Source organism: Danaus plexippus, chromosome 5, assembly GCF_018135715.1.
Source record: "Danaus plexippus chromosome 5, MEX_DaPlex, whole genome shotgun sequence".
NCBI classification, from domain to species: domain Eukaryota; kingdom Metazoa; phylum Arthropoda; class Insecta; order Lepidoptera; family Nymphalidae; genus Danaus; species Danaus plexippus.
The window spans coordinates 1,566,657-1,591,325 of NC_083539.1; the positions used below are offsets into that span (position 1 = coordinate 1,566,657).

A 24,669-nucleotide genomic window follows, 5' to 3' on the forward strand; every position below is an offset into this window, starting at 1 on the left:
TATTTAAGAACGAAACCAATACCAGCCCCATATGTAACAATAACGGTGAGGCCATTTTTCTCTAAAAATTTGTTCCCAAGAACATCTCAACGGAAAGCTCATGAACTGACAAGACAAATAAACTGATTATAGTATTATCCGAAAGGAATATGACCAGAACCGAACCGACTCCATCTAGTTCGTTAGTAAATGACGACCAAGGATTTTTTTTATTTTTTATTTTTTTTTTTTTAAAGATGCTCTAATAACGGCACAACCAGTACCACTATCAAAAAGGGCAATAAGAGATAAATTTTGAACTTATTTTACCATAGTGGTGAATGTAGGACTGCTATGTTCACTTATTGCTAGGAAATATCTTTAGCGATTGACATTACTGTTGCAGTAGCATCCTAAGGGTGACGTTGTTTGCATCTATAGCAAAATAAGCCCGATCCGATGATAAAATGATAAGATCTAATAATAGTTTGAAGTGAAACGGGAGGTTTCTTGTGATAACCATCGTTAACTCGACTTTTTAATCTTGCAATGGCAGCTACAAAAATCAGTTTAGGTACGGAATGAGTACTTACGTTCTTAATTTTTGTCACCTGTATTTTCAATAGCAGCTTCCAAAAACGGCATTTGTCGTTGGTAACTCTTCGCCATATGTTTTCGAACTTCTTGAAGAAAGGAAGTTACTTTCCTTCGAACTTCCTACTCGTTCAAAGATTCTGGTTCCTCAATAGGAAACAAGATGCCCCATGTCTTGTCTTCATCTCAAAAATTGTGGTGCAATGGTTCTTGAGTCTTCAAAAACGTGCAGAGTTGTATGTTGAACCAGGCGATTTCATGTAGACGATCCGGCGGTTAAAAGTGTGGCGTAAGACATCCCACTTCTGATGTGAGAGCGCGAGGATCCTCGTGGAACCTTGGCCAAGACTCTAGTCCTTTAAAAGGCTTTCGAGTCTGGGCGTTAAGTACCGATGACGATGGACAGGCTTCCATTTTGAAGCAAAGATAGTCTTTACTCAAAATGATACTTGTTTATTGCTAACAAATTCTTACAATGAATGTCAAGAATTGTATAGCGGAGATTCTACCACTGTGGCTCCTAAGAGCGACCAATGTAGAATGAATTCAATACGATTATGCTTTGACTTTTATATGGTAAATTCTATATTACAATTGTGGGTACTTGGAAAAAAACGAATCACCTGGTGTATTAATAAAGTTATTAACATCGGTGAAGTGGGTAATTTGAAAACAATTATAATGAATGAATACACGAAAAGGAATATTTTCGATACGAGAAGGCTGTCGGCGCGACATATCGTATATTATATTTCAGAACATGAACACCCTACATTATTTACTATAATTTTATTTAAAAACACTTTTCATTAAAATAATAGTTTAGGTTTGTGACTAAAATGGTTTAAGATGGAGTAAAAGGAAGAATTTATTTTAATTCCCTTAGAAAAGAGTGAATTCGTTTTGTTAGAGGAATTCAAATGGTAGGTACTTTGATTTTTTTACTGCTCCAAGAGTGCAGGTTTAAGTATTTGACATTACTTAGGTAGACAGGTTTACTTGTTTCTCAGAAAATGTAAAAGGTTCCAGCATAAAACAGCGAAATGCCTTATAAACCTTTTTTGTCTAATGGTTTAATTTTTAACCATAGAACTCAAAAATATTTTGAAATTAAAAAAAAATTCATGAACATATCTTTGGAAAATGTTTGTCACGTATTGAAGTACTTAAGTTATTAGTTATTATTAATAATAAACCTTTTAATAAATCAGTATTCTTAAGTATTTTTAATCTTTATTAAATAATATGAGCCCAATGATAATATCCTTATTGCTATGCAATTTTATGAACTTCAACTACATTTTAATTAAATTATTTTGGGGAGCCTTATTTAGATGTGTTGGATATCAGCAATTCCACAAAAAGTTTTAGTAGTCACCATATATTAGTAAAATAATGATAATTAAACTTGAGAATTAAATTGAACAAAATAGAATTATTAGAAATCTTCGTAAGCCATAAGTAAAAATTTCATAGGTTTAAAATAAATGTATAAGCTGACGCGCTCCGTTTGTTTGTTTTATATATACAGCTATTTTTAATATCATATCTATAATTTTTTTTGACATTTTAACATCAATATTATAGATGATTTTTAGACCGAATTACTTTTTAAACATTACTATTAATTTATTTTATACTGGTAACAAAGGAATTTTTGACAGTTGTCATTCATCAGTCAGATTAAAATAGTAGCAACACTGTTTCTTCTTCCAGAATCAAAAGTGTGACGAGCGTTTATTTTAATAAATTCATAAATAAAACTTGATAAAATGTCGACACTAGCTGCAGCACTATCTGTTGCGGGAACAAGACATTCTGGAGCCCCAGTTCGTACACAAAATGGTAATATAACAAAGCGTTTACAGTGCCTCTCTATACCCCGGTAGATCACATGCAATGCTTATGGTTTCTAAATTTGAAAATATGTGAAAAAAAGAAGAAAATTAGATCAAACAAGATATTTTTCATGTAATTTAAGTCTAAAATTATGATTTTATGTGTTAGTTCTTGTGTTACGACTGATTTTAAACAATTTTTTATAAAAGTAACCTAAGTAAGTGCCAGTGTTAGTCATCCATTGTAAATATTCTTAAAAAAATGCGGTTACATAGGAAAAAAAATTCATTATAGGTTTAAATATTGCATTTCGATATAATCTTGATACAAAAATAATCTTATTTTCAGTAATGGCAGCAGCCTCAATCGCCAACATAGTGAAGAGTTCACTGGGTCCTGTGGGCTTGGACAAAATGATGGTAGATGACATTGGAGACGTCACAGTCACAAATGATGGAGCAACCATCCTTAAGTAAGCATTAGGTTTCCACTTACTGTGATATGGTGTGTCAGTTTATAAATATCAAAATAGATATAATGAAAGTATAGAAACAAAATTTTTGATATGTTTCGAATTTGGCTAAAGCGCTTAAGATAGGGATCCCATAAACCTATACCTGTTCCTGTCCCTGGCACTGTTGAAGCTCCTCTTCCTGCAAAGGGATAGACGGAACTTGCACACTGAATCCATGACAAACTGAGAAAATCTCGGTGTCTTTTAATGTTTTTAAAGTACCAATTTGCAAATAATGCTGTAAAGCTTTATTTAGTAGGACATCTTAAAAACATTTATACCATATAAGTTTCGACAGAAAAAAACATATGAATTCTACAACTTTGATACATATATTTTTTTATTGTTAGAATGTTGGAAGTAGAACATCCAGCTGCTAAAGTACTGGTAGAGTTGGCACAGTTACAGGACGAGGAGGTCGGAGATGGCACCACCTCTGTAGTTATCATTGCTGCTGAACTGTTGAAGGTATGTTAAGGAAGATTAATATCTTTTTATTTCTACTATATTACTTATTAACATCGAGTAAAATTACAACTTATCGGGCAATATTCAATAACACTATATAAAATTTGTAACATGTGTATTGTGCTAAATAACAGGATAGGATCTGCTTATATTTTTTTTTCTTATTTTAGAATGCCGATGAGCTGGTCAAGAACAAAATTCATCCTACGAGCATAATCTCCGGCTACAGACTGGCTTGCAAAGAGGCTGTGAAATATATTCAAGACAACCTGACTGTAACCGTCGACTCCATCGGCAGATCATCCATCATCAACGCCGCTAAGACCACAATGTCTTCAAAACTCATTGGAGCGTATCCTTTTACAGAACAAATTTAATTAATTCATATTTTTACTTGTTTGTATTTGACTTGACTCGATCTTATCCATTTCCCCTTCCACTAAAAAAAATATTTATGGTGTATGCTATCCGACCATTAGTGATAGCTATTGTCTATGTCATGTGACTTCAAACTACAAGACACTGTGATTATGTGTTCTCATTTAGACTGGAATGACGGCATAAATTTATAGCCTGTTATGTCATTCTGACATAAAAGCTATATTTTTCTTTATGAACTAATCAAAATGTGTTCAGCATATTTCCTGTGAAAGACCAACAAACATCCATGTACCCACATAAGCTTTCACATGTATAATATGATTTAAATAAAATTTTATATATATATATACTATTTAATTAATTTATGTAAATGTTAAACAGACCGTCTTATATAACTATGTATGGAATATTCTCATCATAATATTCTTAGCATTGAAATGCAGTGATGCAGATTTCTTCTCCGAAATAATAGTTGATGCTGCACAAGCTATCAAGGTGACAGATCCTAAAGGGAATGCCGTGTACCCCATTAAAGCTGTGAACATCCTCAAAGCCCACGGCAGAAGTGCAAGGGAAAGTGTATTGATTAAGGGCTACGCCCTCAACTGTACCGTGGCCTCGCAGGCCATGCCTAAGAAAATAGTGAATGCTAAGATTGCTTGTCTCGATTTTTCGCTGCAGAAGACCAAAATGAAGATGGGTGTGCAAGTATGTTCATAATTTTTCATAAAATTTTTTTTTTAGCTCTTAATTGTATGAAATGTTTTGAAACTATATTTATTATCTTTCTACAAAAAATTTTTTTTTTTATAATACGATAGTATTTATGTATTTATGTATTTCTCAGTCTCCTCCAAATGAGAAAAATTACTGGTTACAAAAAAAAATTGAATTCTTATATAATTAATGACAAGAATTACATATCAACTCTTGTGACATGAATTAAATAATTTGCAAAATAAGTACAAATATATATTAAATTCGTAATATTCTCGACAGGTTCTCGTGTCCGACCCAGAGAAGCTGGAGGCCATCAGAGCTCGTGAGCTCGACATCACGAAGGAAAGACTACACAAGATATTGTCGACAGGGGTGAATGTCATCTTATCTACTGGCGGCATCGACGACCTCTGTCTCAAATACTTTGTAGAATGCGGCGCTATGGGAGTCCGGCGCTGCAAGAAGGCCGACCTGAAGAGAATTGCCAAGGCCACAGGAGCTACGTTCCTGACCTCCTTAACAAACATGGAAGGTAAATAAAATAGAATAGCTTTGATTGATGCTAGGATTAATGACATCTACGGCGTTACTTAAATAACAAGACCAACTAACGGACATTCACATCTCGTCTGCCCCGATCAAAGTTGCTGCTGAGTAACCGAAACGTCGGGAGAATGTAGTTCTAGTTGGGCATTAAAACAATCTATAATGTATAAAAAATACCATGATTATTAATTAGGACAAAATGGTATTGGATAAATAAAGAATTTGAACTACTCGCCAGGTGAGGAGGTGTTTGAACCGAGTATGATCGGTGAAGCTGCTGAAGTGGTCCAGGAACAAATTTGCGACGATCAGCTGATCCTCATTAAGGGGTATGTTGATTATACGAATAATGAAATTATTATTATAAGGTTAATGTACACTGATGTGAATTATTTAAATTCATTCTATACTCAGTGCATGACATTAAATATTAATTTTGCATAGCATACTATTCTGACCACGCAATGACTCCACAGGCCAGCGGCTCGCACTGCGGCGTCAATTATACTAAGAGGGCCGACAGACGCGTACTGTGATGAGATGGAACGGTCAGCACACGACGCGCTGTGTGCCGTCCGCAGAGTGATGGAATCAGGGCGGGTGGTGCCGGGAGGAGGAGCCGTGGAAGCGGCGCTGTCCATATACCTTGACAACTTCGCCACAACACTGGTCAGTTATATACCAAACTATAGTTCTATCTATGTAGTACAGAAAAATTATTCAATAATTCTAACTAGGGGATCCTTCTTGCCATCTTTATTCTCATTTTTCTCGAAAATTTTCTCCGTGCGAGTTGAGCTATATGACCTCAGCGTTACGATACCGGACTGTTTTTTTTTTTTTGGATACAGAATCTGTACTCCGGGCCTAAAATGGAAATTGAAAGACCATCCCCAGATATCTGGGCTATCAAACGAAAAACCTAGTCTCGAATTAACATTCGGTTGCCGACATCATCTCCGCGGATCAAGGACCTGAGTCGTCAATATAGCATCTCGCTCTCTCCACACGATATATTTATATGAAATATACGGCTATAAGACCTCCTTTGGTATACGCAGGAAATATTATTAAAATATCTAATGATAACTGTACATATAATTCCAGAGCTCCCGAGAACAGCTTGCAATCGCTGCCTTCGCACAATCACTGCTAGTTATTCCGAAAACTCTGGCCGTTAACGCTGCTAAGGACGCTACAGACCTGGTCGCTAAACTACGAGCCTACCACAACTCTTCACAGACCAAGGTTAAACAGCTGTTATGTGAAAATTTACTTTGAGAACATGAAATACACGTTTTAGATTCGTCCATACTTATTCAAACCCAACTATAATCATTTTTGATATTAAAAACATCAAATTATTGAAATAACTTATTTTATATCAATCAATTAAAGCTAAAACTTTAATATGTTGAAAAAAGATCTCGAAGAAGATCATTAAGTTAGAGATGAAGCAAATAAGTAATATAACGTTACAGGTGGAACACGCAAACCTCAAATGGGTGGGTTTGGACCTGATTGAAGGCAGTCTCCGTGACAACCTCACAGCCGGAGTGCTAGAGCCAGCGATATCTAAGATTAAATCACTGAAATTCGCCACAGAGGCTGCGATCACCATCCTCCGTATAGATGACATGATTAAGCTGGACCCGGAACAGAAGGGGAAGAGCTACGAAGATGCCTGCAACGCTGGGGAACTCGACTAGACTATTGTGCACTAGCTTTAATTCACTTAACACACAAGGCAGATGAGTCCCCATCAACACCAAGCCAGTTAATATTATAAGCTAACGGAAGTTTTTATTTTGTTACAATATAAAATTAAATTTTTAATTTGAACAGTCGGAGCTCTTATTTTGATGGTATTGTTCTGAATATGTTAGTGACATCGGTTAACCAAAGTGTATTTTACATTGGTAATTACAGTAGTAATTTCTCCTTATAGGCTTTGTTAACGGGACCTAGTTGTGAAGTTAATGTCTTAGGACCCACAACTCGAGCATGTTGCGGGGTGCTTAAGATGTCACAATATATTATTTCGTTACATTTGTATGTAACCGTTTAATTTTCATTTATTTTGCTTATAACATAACCGCTAGTATTCTCGCTAGAGCCTTTTGGCACCTTAATAAAAATAATTTTAAATATAACTGTGTTTTATTTGTAAATAAACAGATACACAATATGTATGGCAAAGTAGGTACCTTTTTTCTGTCTAGCATAAATAAAGAAGAATAAGTAAGGGATATTTATGAACCAGGTAGTAGGTAACTAACAACGTATTTAAAATGATCACACGCCTACTCGACCTTCAGATAGCGTCCGTACTAATATTTAATGAAGAATATCTAAATTGACAAGTAGATTTGTTCAGTGGAAATTTTACAGCTACACTAGCTTAAGATGATTTGGCGGGAAAACTGCTAGTACTTACGGATCAATACGACCAAAAAAAAATTTTAATGATGGTATTTAAGGTTTTTTAACTGTTTCAGTTAAGCTATCCCCACAATTTCAAAGTCCTTTGCCGTTTTTAAGTCTTTGTGTTTTTAACAAAGCGAAAGACAATTCAATTTTATCCCTTGCTGAAGTTTTTCACGTGCAACTTATTGTTGCCAGTAAAATAAATACACGTATTATATGAAGGAAATATAATTAACTGGGTAATTTATCTCATTAAATCTGTTGAAAAAAAGTACTATTTGTAGAAATGCCGTTATTCTTATCTCCATTTTAGCTCTAAGCCTCTATCCCATAATAAACTACAGTATGTAGGATAGGAATAGGTCTCAATAACAATACTTACAGAATAGCACTGATGACAATACCAAATTAACACCAAATGAGCAACTTGCTGGCTTAACTTTCTTTAAAATGCAAAAATGCAACTACTAAACTAACTGGTATTTTTGTGTCATAAATACTTCATAATATAAATTAAAAATACGGTTTAAATAAACTTTCACATAGTTGTAATTTTAAAATACAAGATAGAAATGACTTTTATTCACTGACACAATAGTAAAAATTATTTTATATATTTTTTATATTTCTAACTTTCTCGCTCTCAAAAAAAAAAGCTCTCTGTGCAGGATGTTGAAATGACCTCAACGTTCCGGTTCTGAACCTTTGTTTTAGACCCGGGTTCCGTTTTTCGGCCCTATAATTGGTGGTCCGAACTATTTTTTTTATTCAAACCAACTCTACTCGTAAAGACATTCGGTTTCCGAGATCATTTCCGTGGATAAATGACCTGAGTAGCAAGTATAGCGTTCCGCTCAATATAATTTTTATTATTAAGATTATTTTTTCCTTATTAAAAGACAGGTGTTTAATTATTTAGGAGTATTAATTATTTTCATGACGATCATTATGTCTGCTCTGCTATAATCTGTATTGCTAAAGGGACCACAGGTATACGTTATTCCTTATTACAGCATCCCTGATTCATGCACACATCATACCTACTTTAGCGATCCTAAAAAAGAGTTATCTACAGATTTAAAAAAAAGTCACACATTCACGGCGTCACATTGTATGCGAAATATCATGACGCTGGCATTATTTTAAATATATAATTTTCTGAATATGTTTATACCCTAACGGGAAAATACAATTCGAGGCTGCAAGAGTTTTGTCTTCAATAAAAAATTGACAAAATTGCAATGTCTTTTTATGCAAATGTTAGTCACAGAAGAAAAACATCAGGGATAATGAAGTTATAAGCAATAAATGTTCTAATTACGTCTTATTAATAATTTAATTTGCCTTTCTCATTTCTATACGAATTTACGTAGTAGTCGAGTTGTAAATTTACGTTGTAGTCAAGATTTTAGGCCGAAATAAGATTGAATTAATATTTGTTGTTAAAATTTTTAGTTTCAACGTAAATTTTAATGACTCGAAAATATCTTGATATAGAATTAAGGGTTTCTTTAGATAAAAGTGCGATTCGTATGACAAGTATACTTGTCCACCACCTTTGAGCCATATATAATTATTCATTTTTCCTTTTTGAAAACGACTCACACTGTTTTGTACTCGACCAATGTTTATATTAAATCTACGTATAATCAATATTAATGGCAACATTACATTGTCACGTTTTGGAGACCAATTATTTTATAGTTTCGGTAAGCAGTTACTTTCTTCGTATATCATATTATTTTTTAGATCCCGATAAAAATGATGTTTTTAAGAATTTTCATATTTTTGTAAATTCGTTGGCGATTGTGTCAATAAAACTTAAAAAGATAAGTCAGTGACCAGTATTACCAGTAGCTAAACCCAAATTATAAACGTTAAGTAAGTTAGTTTATATATAGCTCACATTAAGTTTGTACCTACTGATGCAACTCGTTTAGCGACCAGATCAGCGACATATATAGTTAATGATGCTCATTAAGAACATCTCATACCGTCCCATAAAAAGAGGAAAGGACGGTTAATATTGAAACGTGCGTACTATATATATAATATACCCATGTATGCCATACACGAATATCTGTCCCTGATTTAATACCCGAGCCCAAAATACATACAGTAATATTAGGACAAGACTTCGCATTTATTTTTATCAATTATAATTCAGTCTAAGATTTTCGCATGAGCACATTTAATTATTTAATATAAAACTAGGTTTTTTGGATACAAGGCATATTTTTGATTTTTTATTTCTTTGACATGACAACCACCTCGTCTGCCAGTGATCACCGTTTCTTTTAAATTAGTAGGTACACGCAAAAATCTTAGATATGTACCAACGACTAATCACATTTTTTTAAACCCACTGTTAAGTATATAAATGTAGAACGGTATATTAAAGGCACATTTATTTGTTTCCTAATCATTTTACCAATTGGAACTCCGCACAATACTGTAATAATATATTCCTTAATCCTGACTACTCTATGAAACACAATATATTTCCTTTTATTTGACATTATCAAATATCACTACAATGTCAAATGTTATGACAGCTAGTAGGTACTATAAGTTTCAGTATTTGCGTATTATTTCAATTTCCGGTACGGTGAAGGTGAAATTTCTATAATTTTAAGGAAAATGTTAGCAAGTAGAGTTATAAGGGCTATACATAATTTACGTATTTCTCGTGTATACCTTTCTACTGCAGCACTTCCAAAGGTAGCAATTTATAATATTAATTACTTATCTAATTTTAATATTAATTACTTATCTAATTTTTTTCAAATGTTTATCAGTTATCACTATTCGTTTTTGAATATGTACGTCTTTTACGTGTTATATTTTTGTCGCAAGTTTTTTCTAAATTTCTCTTTTTTGTAGGAAGATAAAATCAAACTCGGAAAATATGAAATTAACTACCTTAAGGTAGGAAATGGTCCCCACAATGTCTTCTGTGCTCCCGGGGCTTTGGGCACGATCTGGACAGAATTTAAACCGCAGGTTGAAGGATTGAATAAAGACAAATTTAGTTTAATTGTATGGGATCCACCGGGCTATGGAAAAAGTTGTCCTCCCGAAAAGGATTTTACTGTTGATTTTCTTGAAAGAGATGCCGATCTCGCACATGAATTAATGAAGGTAAATAGTGTACTAATAATGGTACATTTTAATGATTGTGTACTAATAACAGGGTATAAAACTTAGCAGAAAAATTTCAAAAATGGCTATCAGAGTTCTGGCAATGAACTTATGAAATACAAAAAAAAAGTAGTTACAAATAGGAAGCCAGAAGAAAATATATGAAAGAGATTTTTTTATGTCCATACATGACAGTAAACTGATAAATAGCTAAACAAATTTTATACTTTAAAAGTATCATCATGTATTTTAGACATTAAATATACCAAAATTCTCTCTAATGGGATTCAGTGATGGAGGTATCACAAGTCTGATACTGGCTGCCAAGTATCCGGAAGCTGTTTCCAAACTGGTAGTGTGGGGAGCCAACTCATTTATACTGCCCCAGGAGCTTGAAGCATACAAAAGTACTCTTAATAAATAAAATAATTATGGTGTGTGGTTGTGACAAAATTATATATAAAAAAGATATATAAGTATAATTGTTTGAAAATTCCTTTAAGAACACTTTTCACCTTAAAATTAACTATATATGTATATTAATTCCTTCTATATAATAAAATTTGTTCGCCAAATGTAGATTCGAATGTATGTTAATATCAAATTATTATTTCTTAGAAATCCGAGATGTTACCAACTGGTCACAACGTCAGAGAGAAGCTATGAATGCTATTTATGGAGAAGAAAGATTTGCCAGATACTGGGCGGCATGGGTCGACGCTATGGAAAGAATTTACAACACTAGGAATGGAGATATTTGTTCGGAATATGTAAAAGATATTATCTGTCCCACATACATATTGTATGGCGAGAAGGATCCTCTGGTGGACCATGTTCATGTGTCACATTTACATACTACCATTACGGGCTCCAGGTAATAGGACTATCTAGAAAATAATTGTGTAGAGATATCCTCACACACACATACAAATATACTTACTCACACACACACACACACACACACACACACACACACATGCAAAAATTTGTGACTCCAGATAATACAATTATTTTTTATAAATATTTGTTTATATACAGCCAAATTGATTTCTACATATGTTGGTGTCTATATAAAGATATTAACATAAATTATACATTAAAATAGTGATTGCTGAAAACAATTATTATATAAGATTAGATGTGATTTAATATAATAAAATTAAAATTGTTTCTGTGTTGCCAGAATGAAAGATGAATTTAAAAACCAGTTTAGAAATTTTATGATATTTTTCTTATTTTCCAGAATTCATTTATATCCTGAAGGGAAACACAATATACATATAAGATACGCAGAAGATTTCAATAAGAGAGTCCAAGAGTTTTTATTACTGCCATAAATAATATATAAAATATTGAAATATATATATTACTTGTTTTATTATAATTTCCTGTAAAAGATCTTCCCTATACTTCAAAAAAGACATCAGAAAAATGCAATCCAAAGGACTTCCAGCTGTCAAACTGATAAACGGTTTCCTTTCAATTGCTGTCATTAGGTTAATATATTATTTGTTAAACGACGAAAGTACTATACATGTCTTTTTGTTTTTGGCTACGGAGACTTTAAAACAGCCTCTCATTCCAATTTTCCGATATTTGCCAGGCGATTGATTGAAACAGATTAGAAGATCAGTTAGACCTGGTATCGCTTCATATAAGTCTGACGCTATAGGTTAAAGGTCTAGAGACAGCTCGTATACTACCTTGTTTGCGGCTTAGGGACATCATTGAACGTTAGCTAGAAACGCCATGACTTAGCCCATAGGATGTCGTTGATTTTAAACTGTGTAACTCTCAGAGTCAGAAGGATCGTAAATATCTTGGAATTAAACAAAAAGACTTCCGCCTATTTGCATATGCTGCAATCTTATCTGATGACATAAAGATAACCTCAGATAAGATTGCGTTTGTGCACTGAAAATGTTTTCTTTCAGTGCACATATTACGACTTGAAAAATTATATTTCCTCCAAGGTTAGGAACTGAGAAACGTCCTGTTACCTTGACGAGGTGGCAGCTACAGACAGGTAACAGCTCGCATATAGAATAGATATTGTATAGTTCGTTTTTTTCAATACATTGCACGTGCGAGGTATCTGATATTTAGTCATTGTGTAGTAACAGAATGATTTTCCAGCCAGTATTTAATATTTATCATTTCTACTATCTGCCAAGGTCACATCTCTATTGTTGTATATTTTTTGTTGCTATAAGCAGTTGTGGATGGAATCGCAATTTAAACATAGAAATCTTTATTATTGATAAACTGTTTTTGTGTTCTCTGACTACGTAATCTTAATGCTTATATTGAAAAAAGCTCCAATAGTTTTATGTTAATTAACTAATTTACGAGTATAAACAAAACTTCGGTTACATACTCTTACATTTACAGCGCCGACAAAAGGTCAATTTCATACCTAGTAAGGTATATGTTAACATTATATTACAATTAATTTATTTTTATATTGTCTTAAGGATATTTAACCTGACGTCCTGGGTAGGTCACATTTAATGTTATCGGTGTATTTAAAAGCGTGTTTCTGAATAATTAAAATTTAATTAGTATTTTTATTTATAATTTTATTTCATTGTAAATCAGAATGTGTCATCGCGTATGAAGGTATCTAAAAATATCTTTACATTAAAAAAGCTTTATAAATATAAAATTTATAAATGAAAAATGGTGTCAGGTCCGTATGTAGTCTGATGAGGGAAACCTGAAGTAGGCAGGAACATTCGTTTAGGATAAGTTCATTGAAATTGTAAATTACAATATAAACTATAAGGAAGTTGGCACCGGGCCATATACGTTTCTTCTTACTCACGGTGTTATGGGCACTATTGGGATAAAATGCAAGTAACAGACCTATGCCTTTAGTTTAAATACATGTCTAGTTATATTTCATACACGGGGTTACGCGACGAGTTGTCCGCCCGAAAGACATCGCGATAATTTCAGTTATGAAAGGGACGCGAATGTATTTTATCTAGTTGATTTGCAATATCAATATTATATGTATTCATAATGTCTACATAATACCCTTTTCTTTTAAATTAAACTAGCGACCCGCCCCGGCGTCTCACGACTGTAATGCTGTGAATGTTGTAAATAAAAACATAGCGGCCCGCTTCAGTTTCGCGCGGGTATAAAATTGAAATCATATGCTGTAAAGGACCATATAGATCTATATTAAATGAACAATGTATTTAAAGAATTAATTTGGATAAGGATTAGTGCTGTATTGGGTAAAATCGCTTCGAAAGTTAGCCATTATTTGTCATTAAAATTAAATGATTAATAAATGAGATAGACATGCCATCGTGGAGTTTTCTGTATACCTATTCAATGTGTACAATACTTAGTACATTATTTTAATCAATCTCGTAGGGTTCAGCCTTTTTTTTTATAAAGGTGAAAATCATCAAATGACCCATCGTGACCTGGGTGGGGCAAAAGGGAGTGTCAGACTCCTAGATACTGACTAAAATCCCCCGGACCTTAACTTGCTCCGAATTAGGCCGCGGTACATCATTGCGCTTGCACCCGCAACCCGGGTTGGCAACGGCTCTAGGGCTTCTGTGGTGATCTAAAGGCTCTTTGAGGCGCGCGCTGTACTCTACGCGCAAATTATTATTTGTAGTAAAAATTAAAGGACAAAAAAAGGGATAGACATGCCATCGCGGAGTTTTCTTTAGACCTATTCAATGTGTACAAAGTAATGTATATTATTTTGATCAATCTCGAAGGGTTCAGCCTGCGTTTGCAATGTAAGCGGATTTTTTTTTATTATTTACGACATCATATCAGAAACCTCAAAAATAACCATATTTATCGACAATTTAAAGTATATTATTAATTATTATTTAATACATAGGTATAGGTATAAATTTTTTTTTTTCATAGTTGATAATTATTTGTCTATGGATTTTATAAATAGATAGTCACATAGCGCAATTATTGTAGACAAGAATCCATGACACACTTAAGATAAAACGTTAAAATAATTCAATCTGTTAAAATCAAACCAAGTTAATGATAGTTCTTAAAACATAACTATATCTAACCAAAGCTTAGTCATATGACTAACGATACTACAAAAAAAAATTAACCTACTAAAACCCCAATGTAAGAAATAAGAACGACTGAGAAATCCATTGAAAGACGAATACAAAACCTGAATGATTTAAACTAAATAAGAAAGTGTGTATTTATATTATTTATAAAATATAATTAGTAGTTAATGTTGGTTCAAAAGATGAAAGAGCCTAGCTGTGGTCAACTTACTACAGGTCGAACATGGGCTGGCACGACCGGGGAAGTACCACCTTCTCACAGAAGATCGGCGTGTAGTAGCCTTTAGTGGCTGCGTTTCGTCCGATGAGTGAGAGAGCCGGTTGCCCTCTCCCTTTTCCCACCCTTTCCTACAATCAAGGCCGGCAATGCAAATGTCCATGGGCGACGGTAGCTACCTTCCACCAAGTAGGCTGTTTGCTCGTTTGCCGCCCTTTATATACAAAAAAATAAGCACATTCCTGGATGTAAAAAAAATATATCTTTCTAGTTTCAAGCATCGAATGTTGCACATTATAACATACTCATAAGAAATGTTGTCAAGGGTTATGTTATAGTTTTATAGCTTTCAACTTTAAATTTTTGTTTTTTCTGTGATAAATACTCTGTTAATATTTTGTATCATTACTTGATGCATATATAACGATGTACTCGGAGGCTACTTAATGTCGATAGTATTAAGTACCCTCCATATCTGATCTATTGTTCATCTGCGAAAATTAATACCAATAGAAATTGATTTTCTATCCCTAAGAAAGTAAAATATAATTAAGTCAACGAATTCAAAGGTAAAAGTACTGACGTCTATTCTACCTATAGTATATCTATATATACCATCCGTATTCCAATATAATCCATCCCTGTTCCAAAATAGTCCATCCCTTTTTTAATATTGGCACTAAAACAGAAATACAAATTATATATTAAACAATTAACCGATAGGATTTTATTTATTCATAAACACACCGAGTTTATGTAAAAAATAGTTTGTTGAAAACGTAAAGAATAAAACACGCTATAAATTTTATTATCTATAGTTTTTAAAATAAATTGTTTATGATTTCACTTGTCTATTAATAAAACATCTTTAAGCTCCTTTTAATTTGAAATATTAAGGAAATAATATTCTATGAAATTAGTATTTGCCCACGCAAAAGTCAAACTATAACGAGATTAGACTCAATAACTAATTATGAAACAAGAAGAATTAACAAAACAAATTAAAATAGAAAATTATTCTTTTGTAACAGAAACTAATAAAAGTCTTAGTATAAGTAATATAGAAGATATTATTAAATAATTCTGCGTCTGTAAAACTGAAGGGTGCTTACTGCTACTATTGCTATTATATGCTTACCCCAATTCTGCTTCGTCGCACTACTCACGGATCATTAACAGTTTTTCATGTTGACGATGTAATCTCGTCCCCATATATTATTTTTTAAATCTAAAACGCTCCTCAAATATAGACTTTCAATATTTTTCAATAATGCACCTACCTTAATACCTTAATGAGGGAATTAAATTAAAGAGCAACTAAGAACGATCCGCGTTTAAATCCGCGGCGGAAACTTGTGATAAGAGTTCCGTATGTTAAAAAAAGGTAATCGTATTGCTTATGAAATCTTGCATACATTTTTATGCATTCAATCTCCTGATTCTATTAATGGAAACTTCTAAATTTAATGAAAAAGTCATGTAATTTATACAAAAAAGAAATATTTTGACACTCGCGGAAATCCTATATATAAGTAGCCTTGCCACGGGATGGCATAGACAAGCTATGTATCGGGGAGCTCTCGGAGAGGCAAGCGGCGGCACGTCACCAAGCCGCCGCACTGGGCAGAGCCAAGCCCGGACGAAGCCGGGAGAGGCAAGCGCTGCGGGGTCGTGGTAGTTAAACAGCTCCCACGTCCCCCGCGATAGCGCAGAAAGAGGACATCGGGGGGTTTTAGTGGGTAAGAATCCCACATGCCCCGGTCGCGTCCCCCACGCGGCCGGAAGTCTTACGAAGATTTCCCCCCGTCAACAAAAAAAAAAAAAAATGACAAGCTATGTAACGAGATCTCACAGTTGTTCATCTACAGCCACTATACTAACTTATAGTAAAGATACTTTTGCCTTTAGTTAGACCTATGAATTTGAGAAGTTATAGGACTAGAGAAAATGTGTAAAAAAAAATTGCAGGGTGTAGTCTAAATAAATTTTTTTTTGGTAATTTGAGGCATTATTTGTCATTATTCTGGCGATTTGCCTGCACTAGGGTCTAGGGATGAAGAGGCACAACAAGAAGAAGCAGAAGTTTTAGGTTATGATGAATTAAATATAATAGATAAATTTTCCTGTTTTTATATTGTTTTGAAGTCTTGCAGTTTTTAAAATGGAATCACGCCATTTTCTTTGAAGAGGCCCGCCGGATAACTACATTGATAGATACGTGCTCAACGCACTACCTACACTCAAATGTGACTTTTTAATTATATATTTTTTTAATCTTTACAGAAATAGTCTTACAAGTGGCGCCATTCATGCCGTGCTAATTATAATATACTTTAATCCTTTAAATTATTTTTACGATAGATTATAATATTCAACCATTGTAATTTTGTAATGGCAACATTCAAGTATCAACATGTATTTGAAAACTATAGACACTGGCTTCAGACATTTTGAAGGACATTACTGAAAGTAACGCTGAACACTGAAAAAGACTAAAACTGTACCACGAATAATTATCTATTTGTCCAATCTTATGGCAACACCAACGCTTTAGCTAAATCGCAAAAAACCCACTTTTCGAACTTCGACTTCAAGTCATTCGTCCTCCTGGTACCGCGTCGTTGTAGAATTTAGATTTGCAATACTCCATTTCTATTGAGACTCCCTTAACATTTCTCTGATCAAATTGAACCGGTAGTAGGGTAGGCGATAAACAGAAAAAAGATCAACAGAATTCCCATATTTTATTTTCATTACTTAAAAGCATGTCTCATTTTAGAATAAAACAATATACATCGTATAACACATAACTTAAGATTGTCTGACTCATTCAACATACTGTACAAGGTCCGGGGACCGCAGACGATCAGCGATTACCCTATTCACACGCCATTTGTTCACAATATCAGTTATTTGCGACTACGTACAATTTGATGTTAGTTTAAACATAAATACATACCTCCGGGAAACGCGAGCAGACATCACGTCTACAACGAATCCGACTCGAGCGAGTGCGTCCGAGGAGCGCGAGGCCGTACTGTTAATAAATATTTATTGCACTCTCTAAATTATATCGAGTTATATAAAAAAAATACTCCCACCGCCTGCAGGGATCCCAGAACTCATGTCCCCGCGCGCCGGTGAGAGTCGCTCTGCACCGGCCGAGGCACGCCGTGTTACACGTCCAGTGACTCCGTGTCATAAATACATATCAAAATATATCGACCCTCCGTCGAAGCTAATTGTTCTTATCTCATAAATAATTTCTCTAGTTACAAAAATAGTATACACGAACGGGCGGCGCGGGCGGGCGGCGCGGGCGGGCGCGGGCCGGGCCGCCCACATATAATACAACTTCTATACTTACAAATACATAACGATACAATATTACAACATTATCACCGGGATTATTAACAATACTGTCTTAATATATATATATTTATATGTACAGATAAATATATATATATTAATATATACGTTACATTCGTTATGTTTACAACAACTACTCGTTTAAGAGAGAGTTTAGAGAGAGTAATGGCTATGGCCGTAGCGAGCTTCTGGCCGAGGGGGGCGAGTACGGCTATTACGTCAGATAAGGCACCGTTTACACTTTGATAAGAATATAGGAGAGTTCATGTTTTGCGAGATAGCCAGGGGAGAAGCTGCCCCCACCTGCGACCCCGCCCCCGAGTTGTGCGTGTGTGTGTCACACATACACAGGTCCCTGATGGTCGTCGTCCAGGTTGATCTTGTTGGTGTAACCGTCGTCGAAGAACCTCCTGAAGGTGAACTCGAAGAAGCCGTGGAAGGTCTTGCCGTTGTCCAGCTCGCTGTCCGACTTGTTGGAGTCGGAACCGGAGTTCCTCAGCTTGTCGGGGTCTATGGGGTCGAAGTTGGAGGTGTCCGTGGGGTAGTCTATCCTGGGTATGTAGGGCGCCGTCTGCCGCCGCAGACCCTTCTCGAAGTCGATGCTCTTGAGGAAGGGATGGTTTTTGACTTCGTTGGCGTCCTTGCCCAACCTGGTCTCCTGGCCGGAGCACAGTTGTAGTATGAGGTCTTTGCTCTCCCGCGACAAGTTCGCCGCGTCCGGTATGTGCAGCGTGCTCTCCCAGTTTATGACCTTAAAATAATAAAAAAAAACCTTTTATATATATGCTTTATTGAAGCAGACATTTACAAGTAGTTATGATTCCTGAGTATCTGGGACAAAGTTACCATCGAATATGAATAAAAACACAATATATGTGTCACTAAAAATATATATTATTTTAAACTAGATTGAGTCTGGTGATCGATCCTAGCCGTTCTAGGACGTTTTATTTCATGATATTTTAGTGAAGCTCGCGGAACGCTATACTGACGATTCAGACATCAACCTATAGAGATGATCTCTGCAACCGAATGTCACATCAAGTCGAAGTTTTTTGGTTCATAGGCTGGGGGTGGTTTTATAGAAGAAATAATAATTGAACCCCCAAAAAACGGTTCGGCACCGAAACGCTGGGGGCGCTTCACCCATCTTGCACCGACAGCTATTTTTCGAGAAAAGCGAGAAAAAATGCGAAAGTCCATCGCTTAGCTATATATATAGCTTAGAAAGAAAAACTATGTGAAATTTATTAAAAAAAAAAAATCAGCAAACTGTTAACAATTTAAACCAAATTTTATGATCTGAAATGAACATCATTCATGGGATTCAAAATAAAAATCAGGAACGGATCCTTGTGGCGCACTCGTCTCTGAGGGTCTGTGTATTAGTTCACATTCACATCAGTCCTAAAGATCTTTACCTTCAGGTAGAAGCAATAAAGTAGTTCCTAGCGGCACATAGATACTGATATTATTAAGGTAGCAATCATTATCAAGCTACGCAATTAAAGGCTTTGGACAAATCACAAAAAGTTCCTGGTGGAAGTTGGGGTTTTTTGATTGATTTAGGAATTCATCTCTCTAAGAGGATTTGTTTATATTTGTACAGATGACAGTGAAATAAAAAATTGCAATTATATAACAAACCTTTAATTGAGTTTCGGCGGGCGTGGACGCCAGAAAAGGCGGAGACCCAACCAGCATCTCAAACAGTATGACCCCCACCGACCACCAGTCGCAGAGCTGCGTGTATCCAGTCCTCTGTAAAACCTCGGGTGCTATGTAGTTCGGTGTCCCGACGAGGGAGTGGGCCAAGCAGCGCTGGTGCTCCCGTTTCCGCCGCCTCTCTAAAGGTTTCAGCTGGTGACAGCGACATTCCCCCATCGCGCCCCACTCTCCGTCCACGGGATCCATTGAATCCTGTCGGCCGTGGTCTGAGGAAAATATTTGGACGTCTCATAAAACATTATATACATCCATGTTAATATGAAACCAAACGCAAGCAAGTTTTGTTGACGTATTCTTAACAAACAATCTTATATAGAAAAGGCAACAAAATTTAATACACTAAGCTGTTTCTGGTCCATACTCCGTGGGAATATTTGTATCGAGCCAATAGAATGCTGAACAAGAAAAATGATACACTGTTTGCTACTAACCGTTTCTCTGGTAGTACTTTGAATTGTGCGTCCACCTGAAGCCGGTGCAGAGACCGAAGTCCGTCAACTTGATGTGTCCGTCGCGGTCGATGAGGATGTTGTCCGGCTTGATGTCCCGGTGGATGAAGCCCATCTTGTGCACGCTCTCCACCGCGCACGTCAGTTCCGCGATATAGAACCGCGCCAGGTTCTCCTCGAAGATACCTAACTTTATCAACAAGGACATCAGATCGCCCCCCGGTATATAGTCCATAACGAAATACAAATTGTCCTTATCCTGAAAGCTGTAGTACAACTTCACGACCCACTCGTTGTCGGCCTCCGCAAGGATGTCCCGCTCGGCCTTGACGTGAGCCACTTGGTTTCGCTTCAACACATCAGCTTTCCTGAGCGTTTTCATGGCATATAGATGACTAGTATCGATCTTCCTCACCAGCGTCACCTCCCCGAACGCCCCGACGCCTATCGGTTTTATCTTGTCGAACATGGACTTGTCCATCTTCGCCCTCTTCAGCCTGATGTAGTTGGATTCCTTCTGGGACAGCATCTTCCTCATCTGATCCTGCGCCTCGGAGCTGAGGCCTATCTTGGTCATTTCTTTCTCCAACTGCATCCTCCGATACGTCCGCTGCTTGTACGCCTTGAGAATATTTTCGACGTGTTGTTCCATAAAGAATTTAAAGGCTTGCGGGGAATAATTCCTAACCTTACAGTCCCTCCTCTCGTCCTCCTTCTCTTTACTGATGTTCTTCCTCTCGGGGATCGGCGACTGATGCCTGATCTTGTCGGGGGCGCCCTTCGACCGCCTCTCCGTCGAGCCATTCGAACTCTTATCGGAACCGGACGGAACACTATCTTTCATCATACTACAGTTTTGATTCGAACACTTCAGTTCCATATGCGAAGATTCACCCTTAACATCACAGTTATTAGAGAACTTTTTATGTAATGGAGAATGGTGAGAGTTGACGGTCGTGGTCGTCTCGGCCTGGTTGCCGTAGGGCGGCGGAGGAATAGGGTGCATCCCTCTTTGAACGGCCAGCGCCTGCATCGTGATGGCGTAGCTGGGGGGCTCCGTGGTAGGGACGGGGGTCGTCGCCGGCGGCGTGGACCCCGGGGGCGACGGCTTCGGCGCGAGAGGGTACCCGGGCTTCGATTGGGACTGCTTCTGTTGTATCGAGCTCGCGTAAGACGGCGGCGGAGGTTGACCCGGAGCCACCGGCGGAGGAGCCACCGGAGCGATGGCCGTCTGCAGTACTGGCTTCTGAACCTGCGTGCTCTTCACCGACTGCATTATGATAGGCGGCTGGACGGCCTGCCGAGCCGTCCACGCCTGGATGGGAGTCGGACGCGTCATACCCGCCGAAGATCCAGACGACTGAGTCACCGTTATGGGGCTCGGAGAACCCGCTGACGTCCCCACCGAGTATATCCCCGAGGACGGACTCTTCCTGTAGTCCTGGGACTGAGTGGGACTCTGTCGATTCTGCATGGACACGGAGTACGAAGGCGGTGGAGGGACGCTCGAGAGAGGATATGGCGGTGGAAGCTCCGCGCCCGTCGGCCCCGTCTGGTAGATGCTCAGCGCCTGGATCTGCTGTGTCAGCTGCTGCTGCACCTGCGGGCCGTTCTGGACGATCATGGGGGTCCGCGCGGGCGGCGTCGGAGCCCCGGCAGCCACAGGACTCGTGCCCCTTGCCGGCGGTAGAGGCGGGGCTGGCGATATCCTCTTCATGTATTGCTGCACCGAAGGCGGCACGGGCGGCGTCGAGGGACATCGCGGCGGCGGCGGCGGCGGAGGCTCCGAGAACCCTGACGGCGAGTACTGCCGACTGAGCTTCTCATGGGGCAAAGGCGGTGCGTCCGACTGCCTCGGACTGTCCGACCGTGAGCTCCCCGCTCCGGAGTCGAGCGCCGGACTGCCTCGGTGGAGGTTAATCTCGCGCTCTAAACTTGGTTTCCTTATTAATTTGGTGCTGAGCGCGCTCAGGTTACTCGACTTGAGGACGCCGTTGAGCGGCTCCTGCTTCTTCGAAAGATAATCGAGTGCCGCGTCGAAACGACCGCCGGCATATTTGAGCGCCTTGACTGCTGGATCCTGAAACAGAAGGTGTCTATTATAATTTTTAAATGAAAATTTAACATTAACTACAAATTAGATATTACTTGTTTAAACATAACTGTGGTGTGATTATATAGCCATTAATGTGTATATTTGTTTGAGCCATAAAAAAATATAATATCAACAAATAAATTTTGTGTCTTGTCTCGTACCTTTACCTTTGTATAAAATTTTGAAACATTTCAATCAATGATTTGCAGGCTTGTTTTTTAATGAAAATCACTTTAAGGTTATAGGTTACTTCTTTACATTGAATTAAAAAAAAAAAGTCACAGAATAGTTTGCTTCATAATAAATAGAGTGCAAAATTAATTTTCTTTTATGGAATCATTACACAATATATTTTGACTGAAAATTTTTTCATCTAAAACATATTGTTAATTAATTTGCCAACTTATCTCTATAAATTGACTCGCTTGTTTCATCACTAAGAGGTCACTTGATGGTAAATAAAATATCTTTGATATTTTAAGAGGTCTAACATGTCGATATAAAACGACATTTCAATATACTAAACAGCATTATACTTAAACAAATTCATATATGCAAGATTCTTCACTAACGTAAAACGCATGCATATGATAATTTTATTCAAAGGCGTATAAAGAATTATTGGCAAGCTGTTGTTTAGCACTATACTATTGGAATGTATTTACTAATTATATTCTATTAGATATTTTTATCCATTTTCATCACAATTTTTTGTTTACACTCAATTTAGAGGGTAGCATTATAGGAACTTACTTCATCGTAACCCAGAGCTATAAGCTGATTTAATGACTGAGGTAGTACGCTCAAGTCCTTATCCAGCCCATTCCCTGAGGTGGAACTGAAGCCAGAACTGACTCCCGAACTGACAGTACTGGCAGCGGAAGAGCCCGGAGGCTCTGAGCTCCCGATGTTAGCAAACGGGAGTAATGAGTTTCGGATTTCGGCGAGCGCTTTCTGGTTGTACCCTGATGAGCGCGCGGCCGTCTTGCCGGGCGCCGGCGGGTTCATGACGCCCGCGCCCGTGCGCCTCACCTCTCACCCCACGCCTCCCATCACATGGCCATCACGTTCCCACACAAACTCACAGTTCGCATCTCTAATCTCGTATCACACTGTTTTAGTACTAGTCCTTCAAATATTTTCGGTACCCAGCTAATGTTCCACTTTAATTGACATTTTATCAACTGAACATACTGCAAGAAAAACATTGGTTTAAAGAGACATGGCTATTAGAACATTTCGTCTTTTATGCAATAAAATACTTGGTAGGTACGTTTGTTTTCTGAATAACAAACTAACATAGATGTAAATATTTTGATTATTAACATTAATATTTATTAGTAACAAAAGGATTTTGATATTAATTACAGAAAATAAATTTATTTATTTTTAAGTAAGCCTTTTGATTGCAGTTAAATGTAATTTTTTAACACTCGACACGATTCAATCTGACAAGAGTTTAAGGAATGCCAAAATTAGAGTTAGCTTTTTTAGCATATAATTATAAGGACCCATACAGTTGAACAGACTTATAATATTACCTGATTTTTTTTTAATCCTTGCAAATCCAAATGAGATTCTTAAACGTCATAATCCCGTGAAATAAAAATGCTAGTCGAATGCTCTCACATTACCGATGACATCTTTCTTGATCACCACAAATATAGATTATAGCACTGATATTCACGTACGTAGAAAACAATAATGATAACAATGTGTTTTGGCCTTGCTATTCGATTATAATTAATAAATAATGAAAACAAAGAACTCTAATACACAGACATGCAAGTTGGCAAACCATACAAAGCGACCATTTTGAAGAATTACCACATTCCATAGTGTGTCCCTAAAAACTAAAAGCTACGCCAAAGTGACATTTACGATTCGACTTTGTATAAATGGACAACTGCTTTTCCTGAAATATCGTAATAGTAAAAAATAATATTAAAAACATTTTTTATAACTGTAGTATATTAGATAAGTATGGTATAACAATGTGTTTAAAAATAAATATACAATAAAATAATACACCATTAAAACATGATCATCCCCATTTTTTACATTATTCTTATGATTATAAAAACATAATTTGATAGAATACCGTATAAATTTGACATAAAGTTTACAAG

General features: G+C 36.6%; 3 protein-coding genes across 3 annotated transcripts; 2 read left to right on the plus strand and 1 right to left on the minus strand.

The window, feature by feature from the left end:
• Positions 1 to 2,248: 2,248 nt before the first annotated feature.
• Positions 2,249 to 7,194, plus strand: LOC116768979 (T-complex protein 1 subunit alpha). The gene is made up of 10 exons (XM_032659916.2): positions 2,249 to 2,418; positions 2,761 to 2,884; positions 3,277 to 3,394; positions 3,565 to 3,746; positions 4,219 to 4,483; positions 4,775 to 5,027; positions 5,280 to 5,370; positions 5,518 to 5,710; positions 6,149 to 6,289; positions 6,523 to 7,194. Exons 1-10 carry the CDS (start codon positions 2,346 to 2,348, stop codon positions 6,748 to 6,750), a joined length of 1,668 nt encoding a protein of 555 aa, XP_032515807.1. The 5' UTR covers positions 2,249 to 2,345; the 3' UTR covers positions 6,751 to 7,194.
• A 2,815-nt stretch (positions 7,195 to 10,009) lies between these two features.
• Positions 10,010 to 11,963, plus strand: LOC116769190 (valacyclovir hydrolase). Its single transcript, XM_032660218.2, has 5 exons — positions 10,010 to 10,189; positions 10,352 to 10,609; positions 10,863 to 11,016; positions 11,228 to 11,483; positions 11,853 to 11,963. The coding sequence occupies exons 1-5, from the start codon at positions 10,109 to 10,111 to the stop codon at positions 11,944 to 11,946; spliced, it is 843 nt and encodes a 280-aa protein (XP_032516109.2). The 5' UTR covers positions 10,010 to 10,108; the 3' UTR covers positions 11,947 to 11,963.
• Positions 11,964 to 17,626: 5,663 nt separating this feature from the next.
• Positions 17,627 to 24,404, minus strand: LOC116768897 (serine/threonine-protein kinase Warts). Its single transcript, XM_032659774.2, has 5 exons — positions 24,082 to 24,404; positions 23,294 to 23,733; positions 20,428 to 22,525; positions 19,916 to 20,202; positions 17,627 to 19,019 (listed from the first exon to the last, which is right to left on the minus strand). Exons 2-5 carry the CDS (start codon positions 23,546 to 23,548, stop codon positions 18,606 to 18,608), a joined length of 3,054 nt encoding a protein of 1,017 aa, XP_032515665.1. The 5' UTR covers positions 23,549 to 23,733; positions 24,082 to 24,404; the 3' UTR covers positions 17,627 to 18,605.
• Positions 24,405 to 24,669: the final 265 nt, after the last annotated feature.